A 27,971-nucleotide genomic window follows, 5' to 3' on the forward strand; every position below is an offset into this window, starting at 1 on the left:
ATCAAATAACAAAATCAAAAGTTCAAACACATCAATCGAATAGATAACAATTGTCATATTCCTGACTTGGTACAGGCATTTTCTTATGTAGAAAATCGTGGATTAAACTTGGTTTTACAGCTAGCAAAACCTCTCGCTTGTATGACAGTCACATCTTTTTCCATTATATTGACAACAATGTGTGAACAAAACAAACAGACGTAATAGGTAAAATGTTACATTTAGGGGTACAGCTTTCAACAATGTCTATAATCTTAATCAATATAAAAACAAACAAATATGTAACAGAAGCACGAAAAGGCATATAGACAAAGCACATAAGCAAAAATGAACGACAAGAATACAAAAATCATAGAACAATAACTAAATGATGGGATGTAAAAGTACAGAGCCGCTTTATATGTTAAAAAGTAACACAAAAAGGCATATAAAAAAGCACATTATCAAAAATGAAAGACAAGAATACAAATAATATTATAGAACAATAACACGAGGATGGGATGTATAAGTACAGAGCCATGCCAAATTGATTTCATCAAAAACCAGACTGAACAGTAAAATTAATGTTCATAAAGGCATGCAAAAAAATACTATAACATGTTATTAAGATGATTGACAACTTGTTTATGTTTATGTAGTTGAAAGTTTATTTTGAATTATGTTTACATAAGAAGAAGTACATACTACAGGTGTTTGGTGTATGATATGCAGCATATGCCGTTGAATATATAAATGTTCATTTGATTGCATACCAGCAGTTGTTGACAGGAGAAGTATTAAGTAATTGTAGTTCAGGAATTTTCTTTTTGCTATTTTTGTCTTGTGTTGATTTCGTATCAACAATAATTTACTATTTCAGTTTTTTTTGTAGCTTAACAAACATTTACTTCCCATTTTAAGCTCACTTTCCAAGTGAAATATGAGCATTTGCCATCTCTCTTGGCGTCCGTTGCCGTCCGTCCGGTGTGAACTATTTCAAATATCTTCTCTGAAACTACTGACAAATTCCAACCAAACTTTAGTTGAAGGATCCTTAGGATATATAGAATAAATTTTATGTTTTATTTTCTGTTTTTGAAAATAAATATTGCTGCCATGGCTAAAAATAAAACATAGGGGTAAAATGCTGAAAAATATATCAAAAACTAAAGCATCTATTTGGAGTAAAAGTGTTTATTAGGTCAAGTTCTGTCAGGCCTTAAATTTTCAGATGAATCTAATAACCAATTGTTGCGTTGCTACCACTTTATTTGTAAATTTTAAAGAATTTTCGCAGTTTTTGGTTTTCATCTTGAATATTATTATAGATAAGGTAAGATCTACAACTAAGTTATATAACCAAAATTGTCAATTGACCACTCAAGGAGTTATTGCCCTTTAAGGACAATTTTACACAACATGTTTTCTAACTTTAAAAAATCTTCGACTCAGAAAAAAACAAACTAAAGCTCTATGATCCTTGAAATATCCAGAATAAATTTTGTGTTTTATTTTCTGTTTCTTCAAAAAACATTACCGTCATAGCTAAATATGGAACAAAGGAGTAAAATCCACTTTTTAGCTTATATCTCAAAAACTAAAGCATTTATATTTAAAGCAAATGTGAAATGGTTTATTTAGTCATGTTCTCTCAGCACTGAATCTTTTAGATGAATCTAACAACCCATTGTTTGGTTCCTGCCAGTAAATTGGTAATTTTTATGAATTTTGCAGTTTTCAGTTATTATTTTGTTTATTATTATAGATACAGATAAACTGTAAACAGCAAAAATGTTCATCAAAGTAGGATCTACAAATAAGTTTTGATATGATCAAAACTGTCAATAGACCCTTTGAGGAGTTATAGCATTTTAAAGTCAATATGTCACAATTTGGTCATCTAGTTTGCTTACTTTAAAAAATATCCTCTACTTTGAAACTGATGAATCAATCTCAGCCAAACTTAGGCTGAATGAGTTTCATAGTATCTAGTATAAATTTTGTATTTAGTTTCCCTGTACTTCAAGAAACATAGCCAGTTTTGCTAAAATGAAAGATGGGTAGGGTAAAATGCATTCTTTGGCTTTTAAAGAAAATATGACAGATACAAAGTTAGTTTAAATGACATTATGCCACTCCTTAATATATGTTGTAAACCAAAAATAATCATTGATGAAAGATTTAAGCAAAATATTACAGATGAGCAAAGCGGGCTCTTGAGAGCCTCTTATATGCCACATAACTCAGTTTTAGTCAACAATAATGGAATGTATTCTGAAACAATGTAACAGTTCTAGGCTCACAATTCATATTCATTTTCTTTGAGTTTACTTTATATTTGATTTAGAATCTATTGTCAAATTTAAGTACAGAATAGCATTGCAGTAAATTTGTTGACTACGATCAACTTTGCACTGAGGTTTACACTTCACAGATGTAGGATATTTTAACTCTACATACATTCCACTTTTCAGTTGGTTTATTTATCTAATAGTTCACAAACAAATATTTTTACAGTGTTTTATCTTCACTTTTTTCAGTTATTTTTTCTTTGATATAATTGGTATCAAAATTATCATAGTAATACTATGCTTAAACTGTTTCTATTGTTTAGAACTCAATAAACTAGTAATTCCTAGCACCTGTTCCCAATCTCCGATAGAAATATACGGATACAATTTAAAATAACATTGTTTGTAGTGAAGTGGTCTATTGCCAAGAAAAAGTGGAGGGGAAAAAGGGGGTTTGACTTTATTAATCATTGTTAAATGTCTCTTTAAAAAAAATAATCGAACGTGGTTTACTCTAAGGGCACGTTAATTCGATTACTTTATATATTTTTATGTCTCATTCAAATATCTATGATATTACGCTTGTAAACTTTAATTTAAGTTTCTCAAATTTTAATGCTGTTTTGACTTGCCTCGATTGGCATAAGAATCTATTTTTTACCACTTGTACAAAATTGGAAATACATCATTATAAGATTCACACGACGGTATCGTCTTAAATTTACAGCATATCCTAATTTAAGTATATACTAGTAATATTATATCATTTACTTGTGAAATTACGAAAACTGCGTTATTAAAATGTACAAGTCGTTTATTTATAATCAGTAATTCCCTAATTACATTTTTTTAAACTTACAAATACCAATGACTTGAGAGGAAAACGTGAAAAAAACTATTTGTATAAGGGAAAATGAGTGTACGACTTAATTAACGCCATCACAGAAAAGATAGAAAAAAACATTTGAAAAAAATAATTCTTTCCTTATTTTACAAATATACAAAAGTTAAACCTGCAGTAAGATACTACAAATATATACTCTATAGTTTGTTGATTTCGAATGATTTGTAAGTTTATAATCCAAGTATGTCCAATGAATATTCCAAAGTTCACAGTTTGATAAAATACAGTAGTTAAAAGAGGATTCAAAGGTAAATGTATACATGGCATATATGATCGGTTTATTTTTTTCCATAAAATCGTCAAAATTATTTTTAGGTGTCTGCAATTATGCGGTCTTTAAAAAACTTGGATCTGCCTCCTTTATTTTTTTATCACTGCTTATTGTGATTGTTTTGTAAAGAGATATCTCAATCATAACTTGGTTTACAGACGAATATATCTGGTCATGAAGTCAATCATTTGTGCATTAGAAATTGCCTTTTTGACGAATTTCAAGAAAATCTCTAGAAGCTGTCCTCGTTGCTTCTAATTTTGTTGATAAGAACGCATAATACCTGATTTAGCTACAGGTATTGTGTTTTAAAAGATTTTTTTTATGTTGGGTGGAAGCCATTAAGTAGACCTACGATATAATATATTAATGTAAAAGTCCCAGGGTAGACCAAATTCGTATGCATTAGCAGCATCAATCTCTCTCGAAAATAAGATGAACCTTTTTGATACACTTTTCAACTTTGAATTAATTGATTTTTAAATTGAAAGCGAAACTTGAATTCTTATTGTTTCCAAAAGGTATGTAGTTGATAGTGACAAAAATATACACACTTACATAATTTTTTTTATATCCGGGGATTTACAATGTAGAGTTCGACTTATCGATCGGCACAGTTTCGTGTAAGAATTTATAAGCGTTTATGTGGTTATCTGTCTAACTACTTATTTATATGTATATGTATTCGAATGCTATCATTTAATACATGCATTAAGGACTGATGTCTGCTTTTGGAAATGATTGTCACTTTTACTATAACACTAGTTCAGGATGTGAAAAGGTACAGCTATATTTTTTTTTAATTTTAACTTATCATAAAGGAAGTCACTTATTATAACATCGTATGTTATTTTGATAAAAAATAAACTCATCATAGATACCTGGACTAAATTTAGTATATACGCAAGACGCGCGTTTCGTCTACAAAAGACTCATCAGTGATGCTCGAATCCAAAAAAGTTAAAAAGGCCAAATAAAGTACTAAGTTGAAGAGCATTGAGGACCAAAATTCCTAAAAGTTTTGCCAATACAGCTAAGGTGATCTATGCCTGAGGTAGAAAAGCCTTAGTAATTCAAAAAATTCAAAAATTTGTAAACAGTAAATTTAATTATGGGTGAAAGGCGTTAATTGGTGATTGTTTGATGTTCCCAAAGCCCGTTAAGATTTGTTTTTCCGAACTGAATGTCTGACAATAACAGTTAAAAGTATAATCACAAAAATACTGAACTCCGATGAAAATTCAAAAAGGAAAGTCCCTTACTAGTGATAATATTTACTAAGACAGACTGATTATCACATTTTCCTTTAAAATTTAAAAAAGAACGGACCTATCACGTCATAAAGTCGTAAAGGAAAGACAACACGAAGACCAAAAGAAAAGCAATATGATGAGTCCTTAAGTGATTACAGTTTGATATTACTTTTTTTATATTACGTAAGACCCTGATAATAAACCTGATTTTAATGCACGTACTGCAGAAGAATGGTTAGTTGTTCCCTCTTCAATAGTGTTGTCCATGGTAACAATTAATATTTGAAAAAGTCTTATCCGCCGAAAAGTCATGAACAAAAAAAATAAATCAGAGTGGAACGACAAATATATTTAGATGAATCTAGATGTTAATAAGGAGCTGATGGTGACTAATAAACATAACAAATAAAAATATAATTAAAGAAGCTACAACACACATCCTGGTACACTGTATGTTGTATTATTTGGGGGATAGCCAGGTCATGTTTAAGAAAAGAGCACCAGTGCTGTTAGAAAGTTACTATACAAATTAAATTTTCAAAATGGAACAATCCAAGTTATTATTTTTTTTGTAGTTTAGTTCTCAATCAAGCCTTCTGTTGCTTTCTATGTGTGTTCTATCTGTATTTCTTACAGGGAGGAAATGTATGACATCTTCCGCATATTCAATTGCCAAAAGGAATAAGTTTAGGTGAAAAGTAATATAGCGTGTTGCCTTATTTGCATATTCACCAAAAAAGTATCAAACTATCAAAAATATTAAAGGTTTTTTGGTGGTAGTGAACTATTTGTTGGAATTAACGTGTTTTGTTTTAACAAACTATGATTTGTTCGAACTCAGGATAATATTTTAAACTTCACTGTCCATACGGTTTTATAATGAAACAAAGTTGAACTTATTCTAACAATTTTTTATTTTGAGTTTAGACTATCATGAGAAGAAAATTGTGACGTAAAGTGTAGAGAAGTTCTTTTGAGAACTTAACTGTTTGTCTTTATTTTGTTTTTCTTCATTGGAAAGGATAGCAAACAACCGATTACAAGAGTATATTCAGAGGTATATTTACAGTGGATATGTATAATTATTTCCGTTTATTAACTAAACATCGACGACTGATAGGCGCAACATTGTTTCATACACAACAATATTATCCATCTAATTCCAAGCTTCCTTCCACTGTTTTATAATTTGAAGGGAAATGCACATTAAGACCAGCAAACCATAGCTGCGGATGAGCCTGAGATGCCCATTTCTCTCAGTTTTGCGCATTTTATATGAGCATTTGTATGTATAATACGGTCTCTTGTAGGTCTTGACTTGCAAACAAAACTACGTTTGGCTATTTTTTTTTTTATGTTAACGTCTTTTTTTATTAACGTGCATTAACTTAAACGCCAAGGGAACGTTATTGTTTCACAATAGAACTGTTTTAGAAAACAAAATGAAGCTGACAATAATTTAACCTTTAATCTCACAACCCGATATTACGGTGTTGTTTTTTCACTGGTCAATTAAAAGTTTGGTGACTATGTTGACTGCATCTGATCGTTTTAACTAGAACCAAATAATAATACAGACACATATTATTGAAATATAAACTAAGCGAAAAGTTACAAGTAGTTTATTTTTAATCAGGGAATTCCCATTTTCTTATCTTCTGAACCTTTCAACAACAAATGTCTTAAGTTGACATCGTAAAGAAACCAATTTCAATTGAAAAGGCATCAAAGTAAAAAGCAAGATAAACAGTTTAACAAAATGATTTTTACATTATTTTACAAATATAGTACCAAAATTAAACCTACGGTCAGATATTAAGTATACAGTTAATGAGTTTATACTGTATTGCTTGAAGATTTCGAATCAATCTTAATTATAATCAAGGTATATCAAAGGCGTATTTTTAAAAAATAAATTCGTCCAAGATATGTTGTTTTCTTGAATAACATCCTTAAAAACAAATCCATGATCCACTCCTGATAGATTTGCGTTCGCTGCTTTTTTTTTTTGTGACTTTTTTGGCAAAGCAAAATCCTATTCATTTCCTGGTCTAAAAAGTAAAATCACAAAAATACTGAACTCCGAGGAAAATTCAATCGGAAAGTCCCTATCACATGGCAAAATCAAATGACAAAACACATCAAACAAATGGACAACAACTGTCATATTCCTGACTTGGTACAGACATTTTCAAATGTAGAAAATAGTGGATTGAATCTGGTTTTACAGCGCTAAACCTCTCACTTGTACGACGGTTGCATTAAATTTAATAATATTGATAATGATGCGTGAACAAAGGCGAAAAGATAAGGTGAAGAGGTCAACTATTTGTTCATGGATATTGCCCTTATAAGGACTTTCGACACCATCGAATTCGTCAGAAACTGTATAAAATTTTGATATATTGACGCATATTACCTGATTGATTGATTTGTGTTTAAAGCAACATTCAGTGTTTATTGGTGGAGGAAACCGGAGTACCCAGTGGTAACCATCTACCTTCAGTAAGTAACCTGACAATTCTTGTAAATTAAAATTGGAGTCCTATGTATCTGCCCCGTGCGGGATTTGAACTAACAACATCAGTGCTGACTGGCTATCCGTACACATGGTGCAGTAGTTCGACTACTTAGACCACTTGGTCAACGATGCTCCCTAAATATCCGATATAGTTCTAATAATATCAAATTGAAATAATATTTATTACATTATATTACCCATAAAGTGAGTGGACCAAATTCAGATTAACGTTGGAAGTATCAATATCACGGTAACAAGATGACCCGTTTTGATAAAATTTTTAAGTTTCATTTTAAGTGAAACCGAAACTTGGATTCTTTTTGTTTCCAAAAAGTATGGTGTCACGCGTGAAAAAAAAAAAAAAAAATACACAATCACATATTTTGTTTTAGTATCCGGGTATTTAAATTTGACTCATAGATCGGCACAATTTCGTGTACAAATTTATAAGTGTTTATGTGTTATCTGTCGCACTATTTATGTTTGTATATGCGTATGTATTCGAATGCTATCATTTAATGCATAAGGAGTGATGTCTGCCTTTGGAAATGATTGTCATTTTTACTACAACACTAGTTCAGGATGTGAAAAGGTACTGCTATATTTTATCATGAAGGAAGTCACTTAACATCGTATGTTATTGTTTATTGTTCATATATTATGCGTGTGAACTAGTGATTGCTTGATTTTCTCGAAGTCCCGTATAAGAGATGTTGGTCTGAATGAAATATATGACAATCACAGTTAATTTCCCAATAGGCAAAATTTTTACTTGGATACAAATTCTAACAATTTCCCCATTTAAGGTATGGTAATGATTTAATTTAGACCCTAATAAGATACCGAGTATCTCCTTTTTCTATAAAAAAAAATGATATTGAAAGGACTATACTAATCACATCATGTTAGTAAACGCAAAATAATAAAAAGAAGACATATCATAGTCCGTAAGTGATGACAGTTTGATATTGATTTATATTACGTAGTCAAGGTACTCAAGAAGAATGTGTAGTTGTTCACTCTTCTGTAGTGTTGTTCAAAATTTTGATTTTATTTTAGAGAGATAGATGTCCTTTCAGACATAGCGAACCAGCAATATCCTGTTTCGTTACGTGTAACTTTTGGCAGAAAGGGAGATGCACCAAATCTAATTGTAAATATAGACATTCAGTAGTAAAACACCAACAGGTAAACAGTCTAAGATTACTTAATATCGCTATCAGTAAAGGAAACTTTTTTCTATCTATAAAATTGGTCCCAGAAGTTAAGAAATGACTGAAGTTATAGCAAAATGTAAAAATACATAGATAAAGATACTTCCTAAATTTTAATGTCATGTTATCTGTCCCCCCCCCCCCCCTGTTAATTTAGTTGACAGAGGAATTGCATGACACATACGATATATATAATTTACATAAGGTCCATATATAAAAGTATATACCAAATGGCTTGATCGATTGGTATTCAGTCAAATCACGCACAATACAATGTTAAGGTAGCTTATACAACAATGGGAAAGATTAAACTTTCAGGGCGCAGCACATTTGAGCGAAAAAAGCTGGGAGGGGACAATTTGGTGAAAAGTTAGCTTGTTTAATGACATCCTGATTAACGTACTAAAATCCAAGAACAGCAATTTGGCCATGGCGCTGTCAGTTTATTTTCAGTTTACGAGTTTGACTGTTCCTCTGGTATCTTTCGCCCCTCTTTTAGGCTGGGTTATTGTTTAAGTTGTTTGCATTTACAAAAGTAAAAACAACAATTTTTTTTTAAGTACCGATGAATCTACTCGTTAGTATAATGAAGACATAGAGATGGAACAATTCCTATCGGAATTATCCGAACATCCTAGAACAAAGGGTATATCAATAGTACATCCTGTACGTTAAATGTTACACACATTTACAATTAAACATTTGAATTAACTTTACACACTTTTAGCGTTGTATTTTGATTAACACAATATTTTCTATATTGTGCTGTCCTCTTTTAAAATTTATCATTCATTATTTATAATTTCCGTCGATAAAACTGGCATTGATTATTTCAATTTTTGTAAAAATTGATAAAAAATCTGAAGCTAAAATGGTTTTGATATTTCACTTTTGCATAAAATGACTTAAACGTCAGCTATTTTTCGCTAAAATGTCCTTATCCAACTGTGACGTATTCTAAGTTTTCTGCCATTGGTTCATTATCTTATTTTGTTACATAAAAAGAAACCACACACTAAACGCATCTTGTAAAACGAATACAGTTTAACATTCTTATAATGTATGTTTCCTTTATTATAAATAGCCAATGAAATATTCAACTTGTATTTAAGTAGGACTACCTCTGTCTCAGTGGTTATTTCTTTTACAGAAAAAACGGGAACTTATACCCTGCTTTCATGAAACCCAACCATCCGGTTGTTCACGCCCAGGCTGTCCCTTTAAACACTCCAAGCTTGATCCAACCACTCGGTATAAGTATGAAGATACATTATCCGGTAGGTTATTTGACTTTCAGCAATATGACTTGATATCAACAGATGTTTGTGTGACGAATGGGTATTTTTGTGTGTCAATATTTGTTATTAATACACACTATGAGGTAAGATTGTCAAAATGACTAATGGCTTCTTAATCTTTATTCATTCAATGATCGTGTGGTTGTATATACTATAAACTGATAAAGTTGTAGTGAATTTTTTGCTCCAACATCATAATGTTTTTTAATCATATTATAATGAAGTCCATCGTTATGTAGTTGCTAAGATGAAGAACAGTAGTTTTTCCTTATTATTTTACTCTGAATAGAATGAATGTCATAAAATAGCAATTTTTCTTACAATTGTTTTGATTATTTTAAATTTTCATATCATTCGAAATAACAAATTTTAAAAAAATATGCGTAAGTGAATTATTTTCTTTCGACATGTAGCTACCCATGCAATGGCACCAGTTGAAACTGGTTCTGGTTTTTTGGAACCTTCATCGTCACCGAGTGCCCCTATTTGTTTGATTTGTACTAGTAACAGTATCATGCTGTCATGGACAGAACCAGATAACACAAATGGTAACTTCAATGAGTATAAAATTGTCTTCAGAGAATACAGTACGAGTAGTTCAAGATGGAAATCTGCCACAACTAAAAGTAAACAAACAGTTTGCACATTGAATGGCTTGAAAGGTGATACCCAATACGAGTTCAAGATTTGTACTGTTGACAGAGATGGAGAGGAAGGATCATTTAGCCATCCATCAGTCGAATTCAAGACTGGGCCATCTCTAGCAAATCATGTTATAGCTTCAGCAATGAGAGTAAGACATTCAGATCCAGAAATTTATAAAATTCCATTTCAAAAAATAAAAAGTAGTACAAATAATGCAGCAAAAACACAGGAATACCATTTTGGTAAGTAAATAATATTTTGTCGAGGATTTTGACCGAACATCTTGCATTAACATGTGTCTAATAATCATTTAAAACGTATGTAAGGAAAAGTTATATTTTATTTATCCCGACATTGAGCTGGCCTTTAGTGTATCCTGTACAGATGAAGGAACTTTGATGCGCTGTGATGGGATGTATAAATATTTAACTTGTATTCATGAATAACTGCAGTGTGTTTTAATAACAATCAAAATTTTGACACACAGCGTGATATTTTCTGTCATTTTTTCGTAAATACTTCTGAATTTGTGTGAATACTATCACCAAGCTCAATAGAATAATATTTTATATGCAATAACAAATGGTAAATACTTGTCTTTTCCTAGTTGTTATTATGAATCATAAATTTTAATATTGTCGCCGATGGAGGAACACATTATACAATCTTAGATATACAGTTGTGGTTTTAAAATTGAAAAATGGTAACATGTGCTTGGGCGTTCGTAGTGGATTTCCTGTTTATGAAAGCTTTTCGATCAAAAGGTTTACATCCATATTGGGAGAAAGTAAAATTTTATCATTAATATTCATCTATTTTTATTTTTAACAAGAAATCTCACCAGACTTGTATATTTTAAAAATAATACCATCACTAAATGATGAAGAGACAGACATAACTAGCAGATTAAGAACCTTAAATACCTCAAATAAAAGCAAGATACAATTGATCTTCTCTATTGTTAGTTTATATTTTACAGATTTTTGACTACTGCATACCAATTATTGTCACATTAACCAATTGTGTATGTTTGGGTTGCTCACCCAATTTTGTCAATATAGCGAAACTATAAACAAACAACAGCATACAGTAGTAAGGTTTAGCGAGCCATAAAACCAGGTTTAACCTACTATTTTCGTTCGAAATACATGTATTTCTGTACCAAATCAAGAATATAGCAGTTGTTTTCACTTATTCCGTTGTTTGATAGTTTGTTTTTTAATCTTTTCATGGACTTTTTGAATGTGCCTATTTGCCTTGGAGTTCAGTATTTTTGTTATACCTTTTTGGTTAAGCTACAAAAAGTTCTTCTTACAGTGTGAAGATGATGAAAATCGCAATATATTTAGTTTACAAAAGCAATGAAAGAACCATTTACGAGCATAAACCATTAATCTAAGACAGGTGGAAATAAAAAAAAGGTGTACATGCTGTAGATTACGTTTGCTATTGTCGTTATGAACTATTCTAAAAAGTATCAAAAAGATTAATAACATTTTATCAGCATGTTGAGGATGTTTTCGTTGTAACACGAAAACAATATGCACAACAATATATTCTACAAAATATTGTTTACAAAAGTTGTCAAATGAATATGTTAGTAGACATAGGGCCTGAAAATTGAATCTGTATACAAAGAGCAGTTTGTATATTTACCAGGAAAAAAGATACCTGGCAGCAGTGAGAAAACTATAATGTTAGTTGGAGCTTCAGGATCAGGAAAAAGTACACTACTTGATGGAATGATTAATTACATTTTCGGTGTTTCCTGGGACGATAATTTCAGATTAACGATGGTCGAATTGTCGGATGCTGAAAAAACTAGATACACTGATCAGGTGAAAATTACATTCATAGCAAATTATTACCATTGCCCTGGGAGATTTTGAGATAGCTGTATCTAAATAAATGTCTTATATGATCTTAAATTATTTGTTTCTTTAATATATGTCTAAAGATGTCCAAAGTATCCGATGACAATTTGCTATATATATTGCCTAACCTCTGCATTATATATGCTAATCCACCAAAAAAAATATTTCCAAACAATTTCAGTCGGTAACGGAATGGAAAACTGTTTACGTAAATACATTGACTGAAATCAAAGAAATAAAAATAAGTTATTAGACTGAGCTCTAAGTGTTTTAAAAAGTTTTTTAAGTCTCAATTTGATATTTTAACGTCTCCATTCTGTACTTTCATGGAAATCAAGTTGCGTAAACATAGTTTTGACGAGAATTGCTTTCCATACGAATGTGTAACGAATTTATTTGCAATTATACAGATCATTTGATTCTTCATTTCAGACTAAGTCACAAACTGAATGGATCACCAGTTATACCATCAGCTCAATGAGTGGAAGTAATCTTGGTTATGATTTACAAATAGTAGACACTCCAGGATTTGGAAATACTCGTGATTTAGTCAGAGATATAGACATCGTAGATAAAATGAAGGAGTTCATTAAATCAAGAGAAGGTCAAAGAAATATGAAGTTAGATGGGCTATGTTTTGTTGTGCAGGCACCACTGGTTCGATTGACAACCCCACAGATCAGTAGTTTTAATGCAATTTTATCCTTGTTTGATCAAAATTTTGTGAACAATATTTACGTCTTGATAACATTCGCAGATGGAAACAAACCACTTGTTCTTGATGCTTTACAAGGTGCGAAAGTGCCATTCAAAAAGTTTTATAAGTTTAATAATTCCGCGCTTTTTGTTTCAACCCAGGATTCACAAGAATCAGAATTTGGCAGTCTCTACTGGAAAATGGGGATGGAAAGCTTTCGCTTATTTTTTTATGATCTCCAATGTGCACAAACTAAAAGCTCACAGAAAACAAAGCAAAAATAACAAATTCAATAATTATATCCAAATGGCTGCATAAGTTGAACACTATTGAACAGTTAAATAAAAATCTGAGACGACACGATACAGACATCAGAGATAACAATAATTCACATGAGAAAAATAATTTTATCTGCTAAGACTGACGTCACCAACTGTATACTTGTATACTTGTAACATAGCATGTCACTTTTCATATTCCATAACCGAAAACAGAAATAAAATGGGGTGTACTGCAAAACCTATTTAGTGAAAGTAAAACGATCTTATGAAGAGTTAAAAGGTAAATATGTCCTAGCACGAGTTGGTAAAGATAAGCAGACCTTTGTTCCGGAACCAATCAGATGTGCATTGCAAAAAGGATGAAATAAAATATGGTTGACAGGAAAGAAAAAGGTTTTTCGTAAAAATGAGATAAAAAAGGCAAAATTTATGACTAAATAGAGAAACATCTATAATTTTATCTATTTGACTTTTTGTGTTTCTTTTACATTTTTGTTTGTTTTTATAGTGATTAAGATTATAACACAATGTTGACTGTTATACCCCAATTTTTGAAAGTTTTACCTATTATTTGTCTGTTTGTTTTGTTCACACATTGTTGTGAACTTTGATGCGACTGTCATACAAGTGAGAGGTTTAGCTAGCTTAAAAAAACAGGTTTAATACACCATTTTCTACAAAAGAAAATGCCTGTACCTAATCAGGAATATGACAGTTTTTATCCATTCTTTTGATGTGTTTGAACATTTGTTTTTTGCCATTTGAATAGGGACTTTCCGTTTTACATTTCCCTCAATGTTAGGCATTTTACTTTTTATCCTTGTGGTGATTTCAATGACCTTTAAGTTTTGAAACCTGATAGACAATCATTTTCCCTAATAGCTTTGTTAGTAGACGTGAAAAGTTTTTTAACTATATTAAAATCAATGACTCAACTAAACTAAATCTTGTTTAAGTTTGACCATAGTTTTTTTTCATGCTCAATGTACATTAAGTATAACTGGGTCTTATATAAATATATGTGAACAGTTGTGTTTTTTTTTATATGAGCACACTACTACATTTTTAAATCAGTTAATTGATCTACGAATTATTTATGTAAACTAAAATAAATATGTTCAAACGCAAAATATAAGCTCAACCAGAAACTTTGCTATCATATGCTCAGTGGTTCTCAAGAAGATCAAAAGCTGGAAAAACTGACCGATCACAGGCTTTCATTTTAGCTAGGACAAATGTAAGAACTACATAGTCTGTGACAGAAACTCGGTAACGATCCATTAAGTCGTGATAGCGTCTGTAAAACAATCAAAGGTCACGTCAACTTTATTGTTATGACCCTTGTTTCAGTAGCTATCTTGTATGAAGCAATCCCCTATCAAGAAAGTAAATGCAAGCTCTGCTGTGCTATGGACTGTGGAATATATATTATCCTGATACATTTGAAGAAATGTTCTGTATAAAACTAGAAAATTTACATTCAAAGTGACAGTGAAGTCATATCTGATCATATATTTTGTTGGAGAGTGGTTATCGTAAATACAGTTTAATCATACTGAGACTTACGACTAAAAATCTACGTATACGGTGTTGAATTCGAGGTTTATTGATGCAGGCTTAGTAGAACTCAATTAACTAGTAATTCTTTGCACCTGTTTCCAATCTCCGATAGAAATATACGGATACAATTTTAAAATAACATTGTTTGTAGTGAAGTGGTCTATTGCCAAGAAAAAGTGGAGGACTTTATTAATCATTGTTAAATGTCTCTTTAAATAAATAATCGAACGTGAATTTACTCTAAGGACACGTTAATTCGATTACTTTATATATTTTTATGTCTAATTCAAATATCTATGATATTACGCTTTTAAACTTTAATTTAAGTTTCTCAAATTTTAATGCTGTTTTGACATGTCTCGATTGGTATAAAAATCTATTTTTTACCACTTGTACCAACTTGGAAATACATCATTATAAGATTGACACGACGGTATCGTCTTAAATTTACAGTATATTCTTATTTAAGATTATATCATTTACTTTTGAAAAATACAAAAACTGCGTTATTAAAATGTACAAGTCGTTTATTTATAATCAGTAATTCCCTAATTACATTTTTAACTTACAAATACCAATGACTTGAGATGACAACGTGAAAAAAACTATTTGTATAAGTGTTCGACTTAATTAACACCATCGTAGAAAAAGATAGTAAAAAACATTTGAAAAAAATAATTTTTTCCTTATTTTACAAATATACAAAAGTTAAACCTGCAGTCAGATACTACAAATATATACTCTATAGTTTGTTGATTTCGAATGATTTGTAAGTTTATAATCCAAGTATGTCCAATGAATAATGTTTAGTCCAAAGTTCACAGTTTGATAAAATACAGTAGTTAAAAGAGGATTCAAAGGTAAATGTATACAGGGCATATATGATCGGTTTATATTTTTCCTTAAAATCGTCAAAATTATTTTTAGGTTTCTGCAATTATGTGTTCTTTTAAAAACTTGTATTTGCCTCCTTTATTTTTTTTTTCGCTGCTTATTTTGATTGTTTTGTAAAGAGATATCACAATCATATCTTGGTTTACAGACGAATATATAAGGTCATGAAGTCAATCATTTGTGCATTAGAAATTGCTTTTTTGACGAATTTCAAGAAAATCTCCAGAAACTGTCCTCGTTGCTTCTAATTTTGTTTGATCAGAACGCATAATATCTGATTTAGTGACAGGTATTGTGTTTTAAAATAATTTTTTTATGTTGGATTGCGGCCATTAGGTTGACCTAGAATATTATATATATATATAAATTGTAAAAGTTCCAGGGTAGACCAAATTCATACGAGTTAGCAGCATAAATCTCTCGAAAATAAGATGAACCTTTTACTACACTTTTCAAGTTTAAATTAAATTGATTTTTAAATTGAAAACGAAACTTGAATTCTTATTGTTTCCAAAAAGTATGTTGTTAATAGTGATAAAAAAATACACACTTACATATTTTTTATATCCGGGTATTTAAAGTACGATTTATAGATCGGCACAGTTTTGTTAAAGAATTTATAAGCGTTTTTGTGTTTATCTGTCTGACCATTAGATGTCTGCTTTTGGTAATGATTGTCATCATTACTACAACACTAGTTCAGGATGTGAAAAGGTATAGCCATATTATTTACTTTTATCATAAAGGAAGTCACTTTTAATAATATCGTATGTTATTTTAATTGATATATTATGGGCGTTAGGCGTTAATTGGTGATTGTTTGTCCCGTATATTGATGATTTTCCGAATTGTATGTCAATCACATTTAATGTTCTACTAGTCTACTGGGGATAATATTATACAAATACAGCCTTTGTATGAGGTTGATACAAGGATATATTGACTTGAAAGAAGTAGATGGACTGAGGACGAAGTCCGAGCTCTATATACTTCTTTTGGTCGATATATCCTGTATTGACCTCATACAAAGGCTATATTTGTTATATTATTAATTTCCGACCATATTTGTATTTTTAAATTATTAATTGATGCGTTTTAATATAAATAACATATTTTAATTCATTAGTGATTTTATTTCCGGTCTCTTGTGGACAGTTGTGTCATTGGCAATCATACCACATCTTCTTTTTTTATATTAAGGATGGAACTGGGCCTTGTAGTTTTGCATCAGTAAAATTAGATTTTTTTCTTTTGCATATATCAAAACGTATGTTAATTGCAGTAATAAAATAAAATATTTGAAATACTCAGTATTTATATGAAAGATGCACGATTATATTTTTAATTTTAACTATTTACGATTAGTTTGTTCAATTCTAATATAAAAAAGTTATATTTTTTGGACTATTTTTTTTGTTTCAAAGAGTTTAAATGTACAAATATAATTATATTAAAATTATTTATTACCCTTAAATTATAAAACTTATAATTATTTTCTAATAATGAATCGGTTTTTGAATTATAATTGTTGGTTAAATTGTATACAATATTTCAATTTTTCATTTGCTATTTTCTTTTACGTCAATACATAGGACAGCGGTTGGGACATCCTAGCTAAAATAATCCTCAGATGGCTTCGATGTGCATGCTGAGACATGTCGTAAGTCGGTCACAACTTTATCCTAATTTCTGTCCCTAAGAATATCTTGTAGGACCGGATAAAAGGATAGTTTCGATAAACAGTCCACAGTTCTCATATTGTTATTATGTAACAAATATATTTTTATTTGAATAAATAAATGTCTTTTTTTTACTCGCATTTATATTTTAGGCATTAAGCTTAATGCCTGCACACATTTTTCAGGATTTAAGACTAATGCCTAACATCATTTAGGCAATAGACTTACTGCCTAGGCGTTAGCTTATTGCCTAGGATTTAAGCTTAATGCCTAATTTCACTTATTGCCGCTAACATATATAAAGAGCCCGGTGTTGTTGGAATGTTTCTATAAAAATTAAATTTTCAAAATGGAACAATCCAAGTCATTACTTTTTTGAAGTCAAGTTTACTTCTCAATCGAGCCTCTTGTTTTCTATGTGTAAGCAATGCGATAACTGCAACTACTTTTCCTCCTTTAATTCCCATAAGGAGAAAATATAAGACATCTGCCGCATATTGAATTTCCAGTAGGATTAAGTTGAGTTGAAGAGTAATAAAGCTGGTTGTCTCATCTGATGAATAGCATATTCACCAAAAAAGTATCAAATTATCATCAAAAGTTTTAAAACATATAGTAGCGGACTCTTTGTAAGAATCAGCGTGTTTTTTTTTTTTGTTTTTTTTTTTTTACAAACTATGATTTGTTCATATTACGGACAATATTTTAAACTTCACTGTCCATATTGTTTTATAATGAAACAAATTTGAACTTATTCTAATAATCTATTATTTTAAGTTTAAACTATCATGGGAAAAAATTGTGTAAAGTGTAGAGAAATCTCAATACATATTTCTTTGTCTTTAATCGTGTGTTCGTCAGTGGATAGGATAGCACTTAAACAATTACAAAATCTTGAGCAACACGACGGGTGCCACATGTGGAGCAGGATCTGTTTAACCTTCCGGGGCACTTGCGATCACCCCCAGTTTAAGTAAGGGTTTGTGTTGCTCAGTTTTTAGTTTTCTATGTTATGTCTTGTGTACTATTATTTGTCTGCTTGTCTTTTTCAATTTCAGACATGGCGTTGTCAGTTTTTTTTTTTTATTAATGAGTTAATGAGCCGATAAAGTTAGAAGCGGAATCATAAATGAGTATATAGGTCGTACGTCCCTCTTTGGTTGATTTTTTAAACAATTTAAAAAATCCTGGATCCACTTCTCATAGATTTTCGTTCGTTGCAATTTTGTGATTTTTCACATGCTGGTCTACAGGCGAATAGATAAGGTGAAGTAGTCAATTATTTGTTCATTGGATATTGACCTTTTCGAGACTTTCGACACCATCGGAATCGACAGTGTTTATTGGTAGAGGAAGCCAGGGTGCCCAATGAGAACCATCTACCTTCAGAAAACCTTGAACTAACAACATCAGGGTTGACTGTATATTCAATACTTCGACTACGTAGACCACTCGGTCAACGACGCCCCCTTAATATCCGATATAGTCAGATATATCGTGTTTCGAAATAATATTTATCATATTATTAGCCATAAGATCAGTGTACCAAATTCAGATTAACGTTGGCAGTATCAATATCACGGTAACAAGATGACCCTAGCTTTTTGATTAAATTTTTCATGTTTAATTATATTGAAACCGAAACGTGATTTTTTTGTTTCCAAAAAGTATGGTGTTACTCACGACGATATATTTACACAATCACATATTTTGTTTAAGTACCCGGGTATTTAAATTCGACTTAAAGATCGGCAGTTTCGTGTACGAATTTATATGTGTTTATGTGTTTATCTGTCTCACTATTTATGTTTGTATATGCGTATGTATTCGAATGCTATCATTTAATGCATAAGGAGTGATGTCTGCTTTTGGAAATGATTGTCACTTTTACTGCAACACTAGTTCAGGATATGAAAAGGTACTGCTATATTTTATTTTTGTTATCATAAAGGAAGTCACTTAAGGATGTACTTAGGTGAGGTTTTCGAATTTGTGTCAAATGTTCGGACTCCTTGGTGTTTTTCCATACAATACAATGTAAAATATTTTGCCCCATAACACCCATTTATTTTTTCATATAAGACTTAATAGCTCATGAAAGGTTATTTACCAAAATTTTAGAAGATTCTTGATTTTCTTTCCTTTGTTTTGAGACCCAAATAATACCAATGCAAATATAAGGTAAAAGTCTGAGTCAGCCTTTTCCCGCCATATTTAAAATCTCAAATATCTCGAAAAGGAGGTCCATGACCTATCAATATTTTAAGCTTATCTTTATCCTTATTTGATGCTCTACCAGCTTATAGTATCAATTTTAATTTATTAATTTATTAATGTTTACCTAACCTCACCTAAGTACATCCTTAACATCGTTTCTTATTGTTTTTTTTATATATATTATGCGTGTGATTCGTTAACTAGTGATTGCTTGATTTTCTCGAAGTCTCGTAAGAGATGTTATTTTGAATGGATTATATGATAATCACAGTTAATTTTCGTATAGGGATAAAACTTACTTATATATAAATTCGTAAAAATTTCCCCATTTAAAAAAGAAAAAAAAGAAAATTACAAAACAGAACACATTTCACCGAAATATTGATCAAAACCCACCCAAAATCTTATTTAAAAAAAATCATTTCTATAGCAACATTAGAACAATGATTTGATATAAACCCTCATAAGATACTGATTATCCTACTTTGCTATAAGTGATTACAGTTTAATATCAATATTTATATTACGTTAGACCCAGATGATAAATCGAAGGCTATTGCATGTACTCCAGAAAAATGGGTAGTTGTTCCCTCTTCTCTAGTGTTGTTCCCAGTAACATGAAACATTTGATCTTATCCGCCGAAAAGTCATGAACATGTAACGAAATCGAAGAGGAACAACACATAAACGTATCCTTATGCATCTGTGACACAGTGCTCTCTATCTGTTAATAAAAATCTGTTTGTGATTATTAAACGAAACAACTTGAAATATTGGTTAAGTAGCTACCCTCTATAAAGAAAATTTTGATAAGAAACATATATCCTGGAATGTTGTATAAATTGGGGGATATTTTTGGCATACGGAAGAAAACAGTACAGGTGCTGTTCTAATGTTGCTATAGAAATGATTTTTGTAAATAAGATTTTGGGTGGGTTTTGATCAATATTTCGGTGAAGTGTGTTCTGTTTTGTCATTTCCTTTTTTCTTTTTTTTTGTCTGTTGTGTTGATTTTTTTTTTATATTCGACTTATGCATTCTGATTGCACTCTTCATAGCCTTTCGTTCTTTATTTTATTACATTGTTCTTTTTATTATCCCCCTATTTGCTCTTTTCAGCAGTAGAATACTCAGTTGAACTGTTTGAAGACTAATTTAATCATTTGTATATGATTTTTCAAGCTTTTTTTTATTTCTTCTTCTAATACTCCTGTTATTAAAATGTTAAACTGTTTTAAAATAATAGTGTTCAGTGCTTCTTCTCAGCTTGTCGGTTCAAACCCTAAAATTAAACAAGCACAACATAATTGGTTGTAATAATTATAGTTCAAAATTTAGTTTCTATTTTTAGAGAGATAGATGTCCTTACAGACATAGCGAACCAGCAGTATCCTGTTTCGTTACGTGTAAATTTTGGCAGAAAGGGAGATGCACCAAATCAAATTGTAAATATAGACATTCAGTAGTAAAACAACAACAGGTAAACAGAGTCTTATATTTCTTGATATCGCTATCAGTTAGGGAAACGTTTTTTTTTCTATCTATAAAATCGTTCCTGGAAGCTAAGTTATGACTGTAATTATAGCTCAATGTAAAAGTACACAGATAAAGATACTTCCTGAATTTTTATGTCATGTTATCTGTTTTAGGAGGGTTATCCTGTTAATTAAGATGACAGAGGAATTGCATGACACACACGATATATCTAATTTATATTAAGTCCATAAAAGTGTATAACAAATGTCTTGAACAATTGGAAGTCATTCAAATCACACACTATAGTATACAAAGGCAAACAACAATGCGAAGGATTGAAGTGTGAGGGCGCAGGACATTTGAGCGATCATTTTTAAACAAGAAGGGGACATTTTAGCAAAAGATTATATGGTTGATTGAAATTCCGATCAACATGCTAAAACCATGAACATTAATTTAGACTGGGTTGATGAGTATGTTGTTTGCATTAGCAATTTGGTTAGCTATAAATAGAAAAAAAGTGTGACATGTAAGGGCCAAAGTCATCCGGCTATTTTTATTTCTTCTGGAAGTTCTGGAAATTAGCATATTACAAACAACCACATATATTATGAAGAACCGATGAATAAGCTCTTCGGTCTATTGATGATGAAGAGAAAGAACAATTCCTTTCTCAATTTTATGAACTATCTGGTACAAGGGGTATATAAAGAGCCTTTCACGTACGTTCAATGGTACATACATTTACAATTTAACATTTCAATTACCTTTTAAGAATTTTAGTACTGTATTTTTATGACATGATTTATTATTTATAATTTCTGTCGCTAAATAGTTATCAAAGATACCAGGATTATAATTTAATACGCCAGACGCGCGTTTCGTCTACATAAGACTCATCAGTGACGCTCAGATCAAAATAGTTAGAAATCCAAACAAGTTCAAAGTTAAAGAGCATTGAAGACCTAAAATTCAAAAAAATGTTGTGCCATATACGGCTAAGGTAATTTATTCCTGACATAAAAAAAAAATCCTTAGTTTTTCGAAAAATTTAAAGTTTTGTCAACTAGAAATTTATTAAAATTACTATATAATTGATATTCATGTCAACACCGACGTGCTGACTACTGGGCTAGTGATACCCTAGGGGACGAAACGGCACCAGCAATGGCATCAACCCAGTGGTGTAAAATTGGCATTGATTATTTCACTTTTCGTTAAAACATTAGACTTAAATCGGAATTGATATTTCACTTCAACCTATATTGACTAAAACGTCCAATTTTTTTCTTGAAATGTCCTATCAATGCGCAAAATTGTTCTCCGCCGAACTGTGACGTATGTCAACTCTACTGCCAATGGTACGCTATCTTATTTTGGTGCAAAAAGAAAGAAATCACACACCAGATTCATTTTGTAAAATCAGTACAGTTTAACATTCTTGTAATGTATGTTTCCTTTATGATGAATAGCCAAAGAACATCCGACTTGTATTTAAGTACGACTACCCTTGTCTCAGTTATCATTTCTTTTACAGAAAAAACGGGAACTTATACCCTGCTTTCATGAAACTCAACCATCTGGCTGTACACGACCAGGCTGTCCCTTTAAACACTCCAAGCCTGATTCAGCTACTCGGTATAAGTATGAAGACACATTATCCGGTAGGTTACTATGTATATATAGTATTTGACTTTCTGCAAGATGATTCGATATCAACAGACGTTTGTGTAACAAAGGTGTTATTGTGGGTTATTTTTGTCAACATTGCTTATGTACGTAGTTGCGACGGTAGGGTTATCTTTTGGTTTTACTTTTAAAAGCATAAATGTCATATATGAAGCAATATTCGTTATAATTGAAAATAAAACATTAAATTTTATATCAGCTTATAAGATCATTTAAAATTACAAATCCTCAATAAATGTGCACAAGTGAATTATTTTCTATTGACAGCTACCCATGCAATGGCACCAGTTGAAAATGGTTCGGATTTTTTGGAACCTTCACCGTCACCGAGTGACCTTATTTGTTTGATTTGTTATAGTAACAGTATTATGCTCTCGTGGACAGAACCAGATGAAATAAATGGTTCTATCAATGGGTATAAAATTGTCTACCGAGAATGCATTATGGGAAGTTCAAGATGGAAATCTGTCAAAACTAAAAGTAAGCAATCAGTTTATACAGTAAATTACCTGAAAGGTGATACTCAATACGAGTTTAAGATTTGTACTGTTGACAGAGATGGAGAGGATGGATCATTCAGCAACCCAGCAGTCGAATTCAAAACTAAGCCATCCCTAGCACACCATGTTAAAGCTTCAGCAAAGAGATTAGGACATTCAGATCCAGAACGTTATAAAATTCCATTCCAAAAAACTAAAGGTGGTACAAATAATGCAGCAAAAACACAGAAATACCATTTTGGTAAGTAAATAATCTTTTATCGAGGATTTTGACAGAACGACTAAACATTAAGACGTTTCCTTTTAGTAATATTCAATTAAAAATTCTATCTGAAAAAGTAATACTTTGTATCCTGACATCAGGCTGACATTTTGTGTATTCTTCTCAGATGAAGGAACTTTGAAGCGCTGTTAAGGAAGATATAAATAATAAACTTTTATTTATGAATAACTGCAGTGTGTAATGATAACAATCAAAATTTTGGAATGCATCGTGATATTTTTGAAAAAACTTCTGTATTCGTGTGCATACTATTAACAAGCTCATTAGGAAGATAATAATTCCAATTTTTCAAACAAATAATCAGTATTTATATAACAGATAACTGTCTTTTCTTGGTTGTTATTATTTGAAGTGACATCTACAGTCTTAAATATACAGTCCTGGTTTTAAAATTGTGCAAACGATTACATATGTTTGAACATTCGTAGTGGATTTCTTGTTTGTGAATGCTTTTCGATCAGAAGGTTTACATCCATATTTTGTGAATAGTAAAATTTTTCTATTTTTATTTTTAAGAAATGCTCACCAGAAGGAATTCGGACTAGAATATTTAAAAAAAAATATCAACATTAGATTATGCCGCGACAGGCTTAACTAGGGGACATAGAACCTAATTACATTAAATAAAAGAAAGAAACAATTGACCCTCCGTATTGTTTGTTTATATTTTACACATTTTTGACTGCTGAATCTCGATTATTGTCACATAAACAAATTATGTCCGTTTGGGTTGCCCATCCAATTTTGTTAATATAACGAAACTGTAGACAAATGTTATACAACAGACAGGTTTTAATTGGCTAGTTATAAAACCAGGATTGACCTAATATTTTCTTCAGAAAATGCCTTTACCAAGTCAGAATATGGCAGTTGTTTTTCACTTGTTCAATTGTTTCATTGAGATTGTTTTTTTTTCAGCTTTTTATGGACTTTTTCAAATATTTGCTTTGGTGTTCAGTATTTTTGTTAAACTACTAGGAATTCTTCTTATAGTATGAAGAAGATGAAAACCTTAATATCTATAATTTTATAAAAACAAAGTAAGAACCATTCACGAGAAGAAACTATTAAGCTAAGACAGGTGGAAACTAGAAAAAAATGTACGTGCTGTAAATTACGTTTGATATTGTCGCTATAAAAGTCTAAATAATTATTGAAAAAAAGATAAATAACATTTTATCAACATGTTGGGAATGTTTTCATTGTCACTCAAACATAGTATTCACAACAATATATGTTCTACAAGATACTGTTTACAAATAGATAGTTTAGAAAACATAAGACATGACAATTGTATCAGTACATGCAAAGTGCAGTTTGTATATTTACCAGGAAAAGAGATACCAGGCATAACTGGGAAAACTATAATGCTTCTCGGAGCTACAGGATCAGGAAAAAGTACACTACTTGATGGAATGATTAATTACATTTTCGGTGTTTCCTGGGACGATAACTTCAGATTAACGATGGTCGAATTGTCGGATGCTGAAAAAACAAGATACACTGATCAGGTGAAAAATTATATTCATAGCAAGTTATTACCAATGTCTTGGGAGATTTTGAGAAAGTTGTGTCTTAAGAAATGTCTTATATGATGTAAATTATTTGTTTCTTTAATATACGCCTAAAGACACAAAATTGTCATAGATGTAACTGAGTACAATTTGCTATATTATGTTACTTAACCTCTGCATTCTATATGCTAATTCCCAAAAAACAATCTTCACAAACTTTTCTGTTAGCCAGTTGGAACAAATAATTTTCAAAACTAATTGGAAGTAAATTTCAGATGTCTTCGTAAAGTTTGTGTGGTGGTCCAAATGTTTTGTAAGCTATGTTTGAATTAGATATCAGCAAAACTTGGGGGAAAACACAGGTAAATTCCACCAAATCACGGAATTGAAAAATGAATATGCCAATTCATTGACTGACATTAAATAAAGGAGATGATAAGGCTAATTTCTTAGTTTCTTTAAGAAGTTTATTGAGTCTCAATTTGATATATTTACATCTACATTGCAAATCCCCTTCCCTTTCATGAATGTGACCTACCGAATTAGACTATTGACCGGACTTGTTATCACATAAGCAACACGACATGTGCCACATGTGGAGCAGGATCTGCATACCCTTTCGAAGCACCTGAGATCACCCCTAGTTTTTGGTGGGGTTCGTGTTGTTTATTCTTTAGTTTTCTATGTTGTGTCATGTGTACTATTGTTTGTCTGTTTGTCTTTTTCGTTTTTAGCCATGGCGTTGTCAGTTTATTTTCGATTTATTAGTTTGACTGTCCCTATTGTATCTTTCGTCCCTCTTTTGTATTAAGTTGTGAAAACAAGTTGTGTAGACATAGCTTTAACGAGGACTGCTTGCCATACGAATGTGTAACGAATTCATTTGCAGTAATGCAGATCATTTGTTTCTTCATTTCAGACTAAGTCACAAACTGAATGGATTACAAGTTATACTGTCAGCTCATTGAGTGGTAGTAATCTGGATTATGATTTACAAATAGTAGACACCCCAGGCTTTGGAAATACTCGTGATTTAGTCAGAGATATAGATATCGTTGATAAAATCAGGGAGTTCATTAACACAAGTCAAGGAAATATGTATTTAGATGGGATTTGTTTTGTTGTGCAGGCACCACTGGTTCGATTGACATCTCCGCAGATCAGTAGTTTTGATGCAATTTTATCCATATTTGATCAAGATTGTGTGAACAATATCTACGTCTTTGTAACATTCGCAGATGGAAACGAACCACTTGTTCTTGATGCTTTACGAAGTGCAAAAGTGCCATTCAAAAAGTTTTATAAGTTTAATAATTCCGCACTTTTCATTTCAACCCAAGATTCACAAGAATCAGAATTTGGCAGTCTCTACTGGAAAATGGGGATGGATAGCTTCCGCTTATTTTTTGATGATCTGCAATTTGCGCAAACTAAACGTAAGACAAAGCAGAAATAATAATTCCGAATTATTTTTTGATATATCTTCAATGACTGCATAAGCTGAACACTATTGAACAATAAAAAATGATGAGACGACACGAAACAGATATCAAAGATAACAATAATTACATTGAGAAAAATAGATTTAACTAAATGTATACTTTTAACATATCATGTTACTTTAATATCCCATAATTTACGATAGAAATGACATGAACTGTAAAACAATACACAATAACGAATATTTGTCAAAGTTATGTCAATCTTCTTATAGAGAGCGAAAAGGATGAAATAAGAAGGGATGGCAGGAAAGAATAAATTGCATCGTTGAAATGAGGAAGCAGACAAAATTTATAACAAAAATACAAAATATGTACCACTTCATCTTTTTGGTGATCTTAGTGGCTTTAAAGTTTTAAAATCTGATAGACAATCATGTTCCCCAATTGTTTTGTTAATGGACGTGAAAAATAATATGACAATTTAAAAATTGCTGACAGTTAAATCTTGTTTTTATTTGACAATATTTAGATATTGAGAGGGGGTAAATATTGTTCATGCTTAAAGTACATTAAGTTTAACTGGGTTTTATAGAAAGGTGTGTGAACAGTAGTGTTGTTATTATGAGCACAATACTACATTGTTAATCATTTAATCGATTTAGGAATTATTTATTCAAAATTTAATATGTTTCAAACGAAAAGATATAAACCTGAAAGTACGTTTGCTATCACATGCTCAGTAGTTCTGAAGAAAATGAAAATAAACCGACGAGTCAAATGGCTTTCAATTTAGGTACGACAAATGTAAAAATGTCATAGTCACCGGTGACAGAAATTATGTAACAATCAATTAAGTCGTGATCGCTTCCGTAAAACATTCGAAGATCCCTTCAACTCTATTGTTATAGCCCTTGACTCGGGAGCTATCTTGTAAGTAGCAATCCCCTATCAACCAATTATAAAAAGAAAACGCAAGCTCTGCTGTATGATATACTTTAAAAATATAAACTCTATATGCATTTAAAGGAATTTTGCTGCATAAAACTACTGGATAATTTACAATCAAATGTGACGGCAAAGTCATCGTATGGTTGTCATATAAAAAGCTTAGACATGACTACCCATGGTGTAGAATTCGATGTCTATGATGCAGGCTTAGAAGTATCAATGACATAACTGAAATCAACATAATCACCAGTCCTAGAGTAATGTAACGAAATACATTTATCTTTTTGATCTTAACATGCAAGAGAAACTATGTAAAAATAAGTGTATAAAACAGATACAGATATGGTTCTATGGTTCTCATAACCTTATTAATTCCTAGCAATAAACGAAGAGGGTTTGGTTGAAAACTACGATTTGCAACAAACGAGATTATTTCAATTTTTCAATTCTAATTCTCTGTGTAGCAACATTCCAGTAGTGCCTGTTTGTAGAGTATATGTCACTCAGTATATATAAAATCTAAAGGCTAGCGTTGTTTTCT

At 31.1% G+C, this 27,971-nt stretch overlaps 1 protein-coding gene across 11 annotated transcripts; it reads left to right on the forward strand.

Moving 5' to 3' along the window:
* Positions 1–3,031: 3,031 nt before the first annotated feature.
* On the forward strand, positions 3,032–26,985 carry LOC143067903 (uncharacterized). Of its 11 annotated transcripts, none has more exons than XM_076241520.1 (11): positions 7,653–7,811; positions 8,279–8,407; positions 9,584–9,710; positions 10,145–10,618; positions 12,036–12,214; positions 12,683–16,396; positions 20,930–21,058; positions 22,592–22,718; positions 23,011–23,484; positions 24,859–25,037; positions 25,960–26,985. In XM_076241520.1, the coding sequence occupies exons 6-11, from the start codon at positions 16,337–16,339 to the stop codon at positions 26,494–26,496; spliced, it is 1,506 nt and encodes a 501-aa protein (XP_076097635.1). In that variant the 5' UTR covers positions 7,653–7,811; positions 8,279–8,407; positions 9,584–9,710; positions 10,145–10,618; positions 12,036–12,214; positions 12,683–16,336; the 3' UTR covers positions 26,497–26,985. The 11 variants fall into 9 exon arrangements, 8 of the variants coding, with proteins under 8 accessions (XP_076097637.1, XP_076097636.1, XP_076097641.1 ...); XR_012976059.1 differs by having other exon boundaries at positions 20,930–21,023; XR_012976058.1 differs by lacking the exon at positions 7,653–7,811 and adding an exon at positions 3,032–4,226.
* Positions 26,986–27,971: the final 986 nt, after the last annotated feature.

This window comes from Mytilus galloprovincialis, chromosome 3, assembly GCF_965363235.1.
Source record: "Mytilus galloprovincialis chromosome 3, xbMytGall1.hap1.1, whole genome shotgun sequence".
Lineage (NCBI taxonomy): Eukaryota > Metazoa > Mollusca > Bivalvia > Mytilida > Mytilidae > Mytilus > Mytilus galloprovincialis.

Bases quoted from the DNA above. Each gene is read 5' to 3' on its own strand.
- LOC143067903 (XM_076241519.1), top strand. From the start codon at position 7,752: ATGTCTGCCTTTGGAAATGATTGTCATTTTTACTACAACACTAGTTCA. The intron at 7,812-8,278 runs GTACTGCTATAT...ATTTTATTTTAG, and splicing joins CTAGTTCAGGATGTGAAAAG to AGAGATAGATGTCCTTTCAG. The intron at 10,619-12,035 runs GTAAGTAAATAA...TATATTTACCAG, and splicing joins AACACAGGAATACCATTTTG to GAAAAAAGATACCTGGCAGC.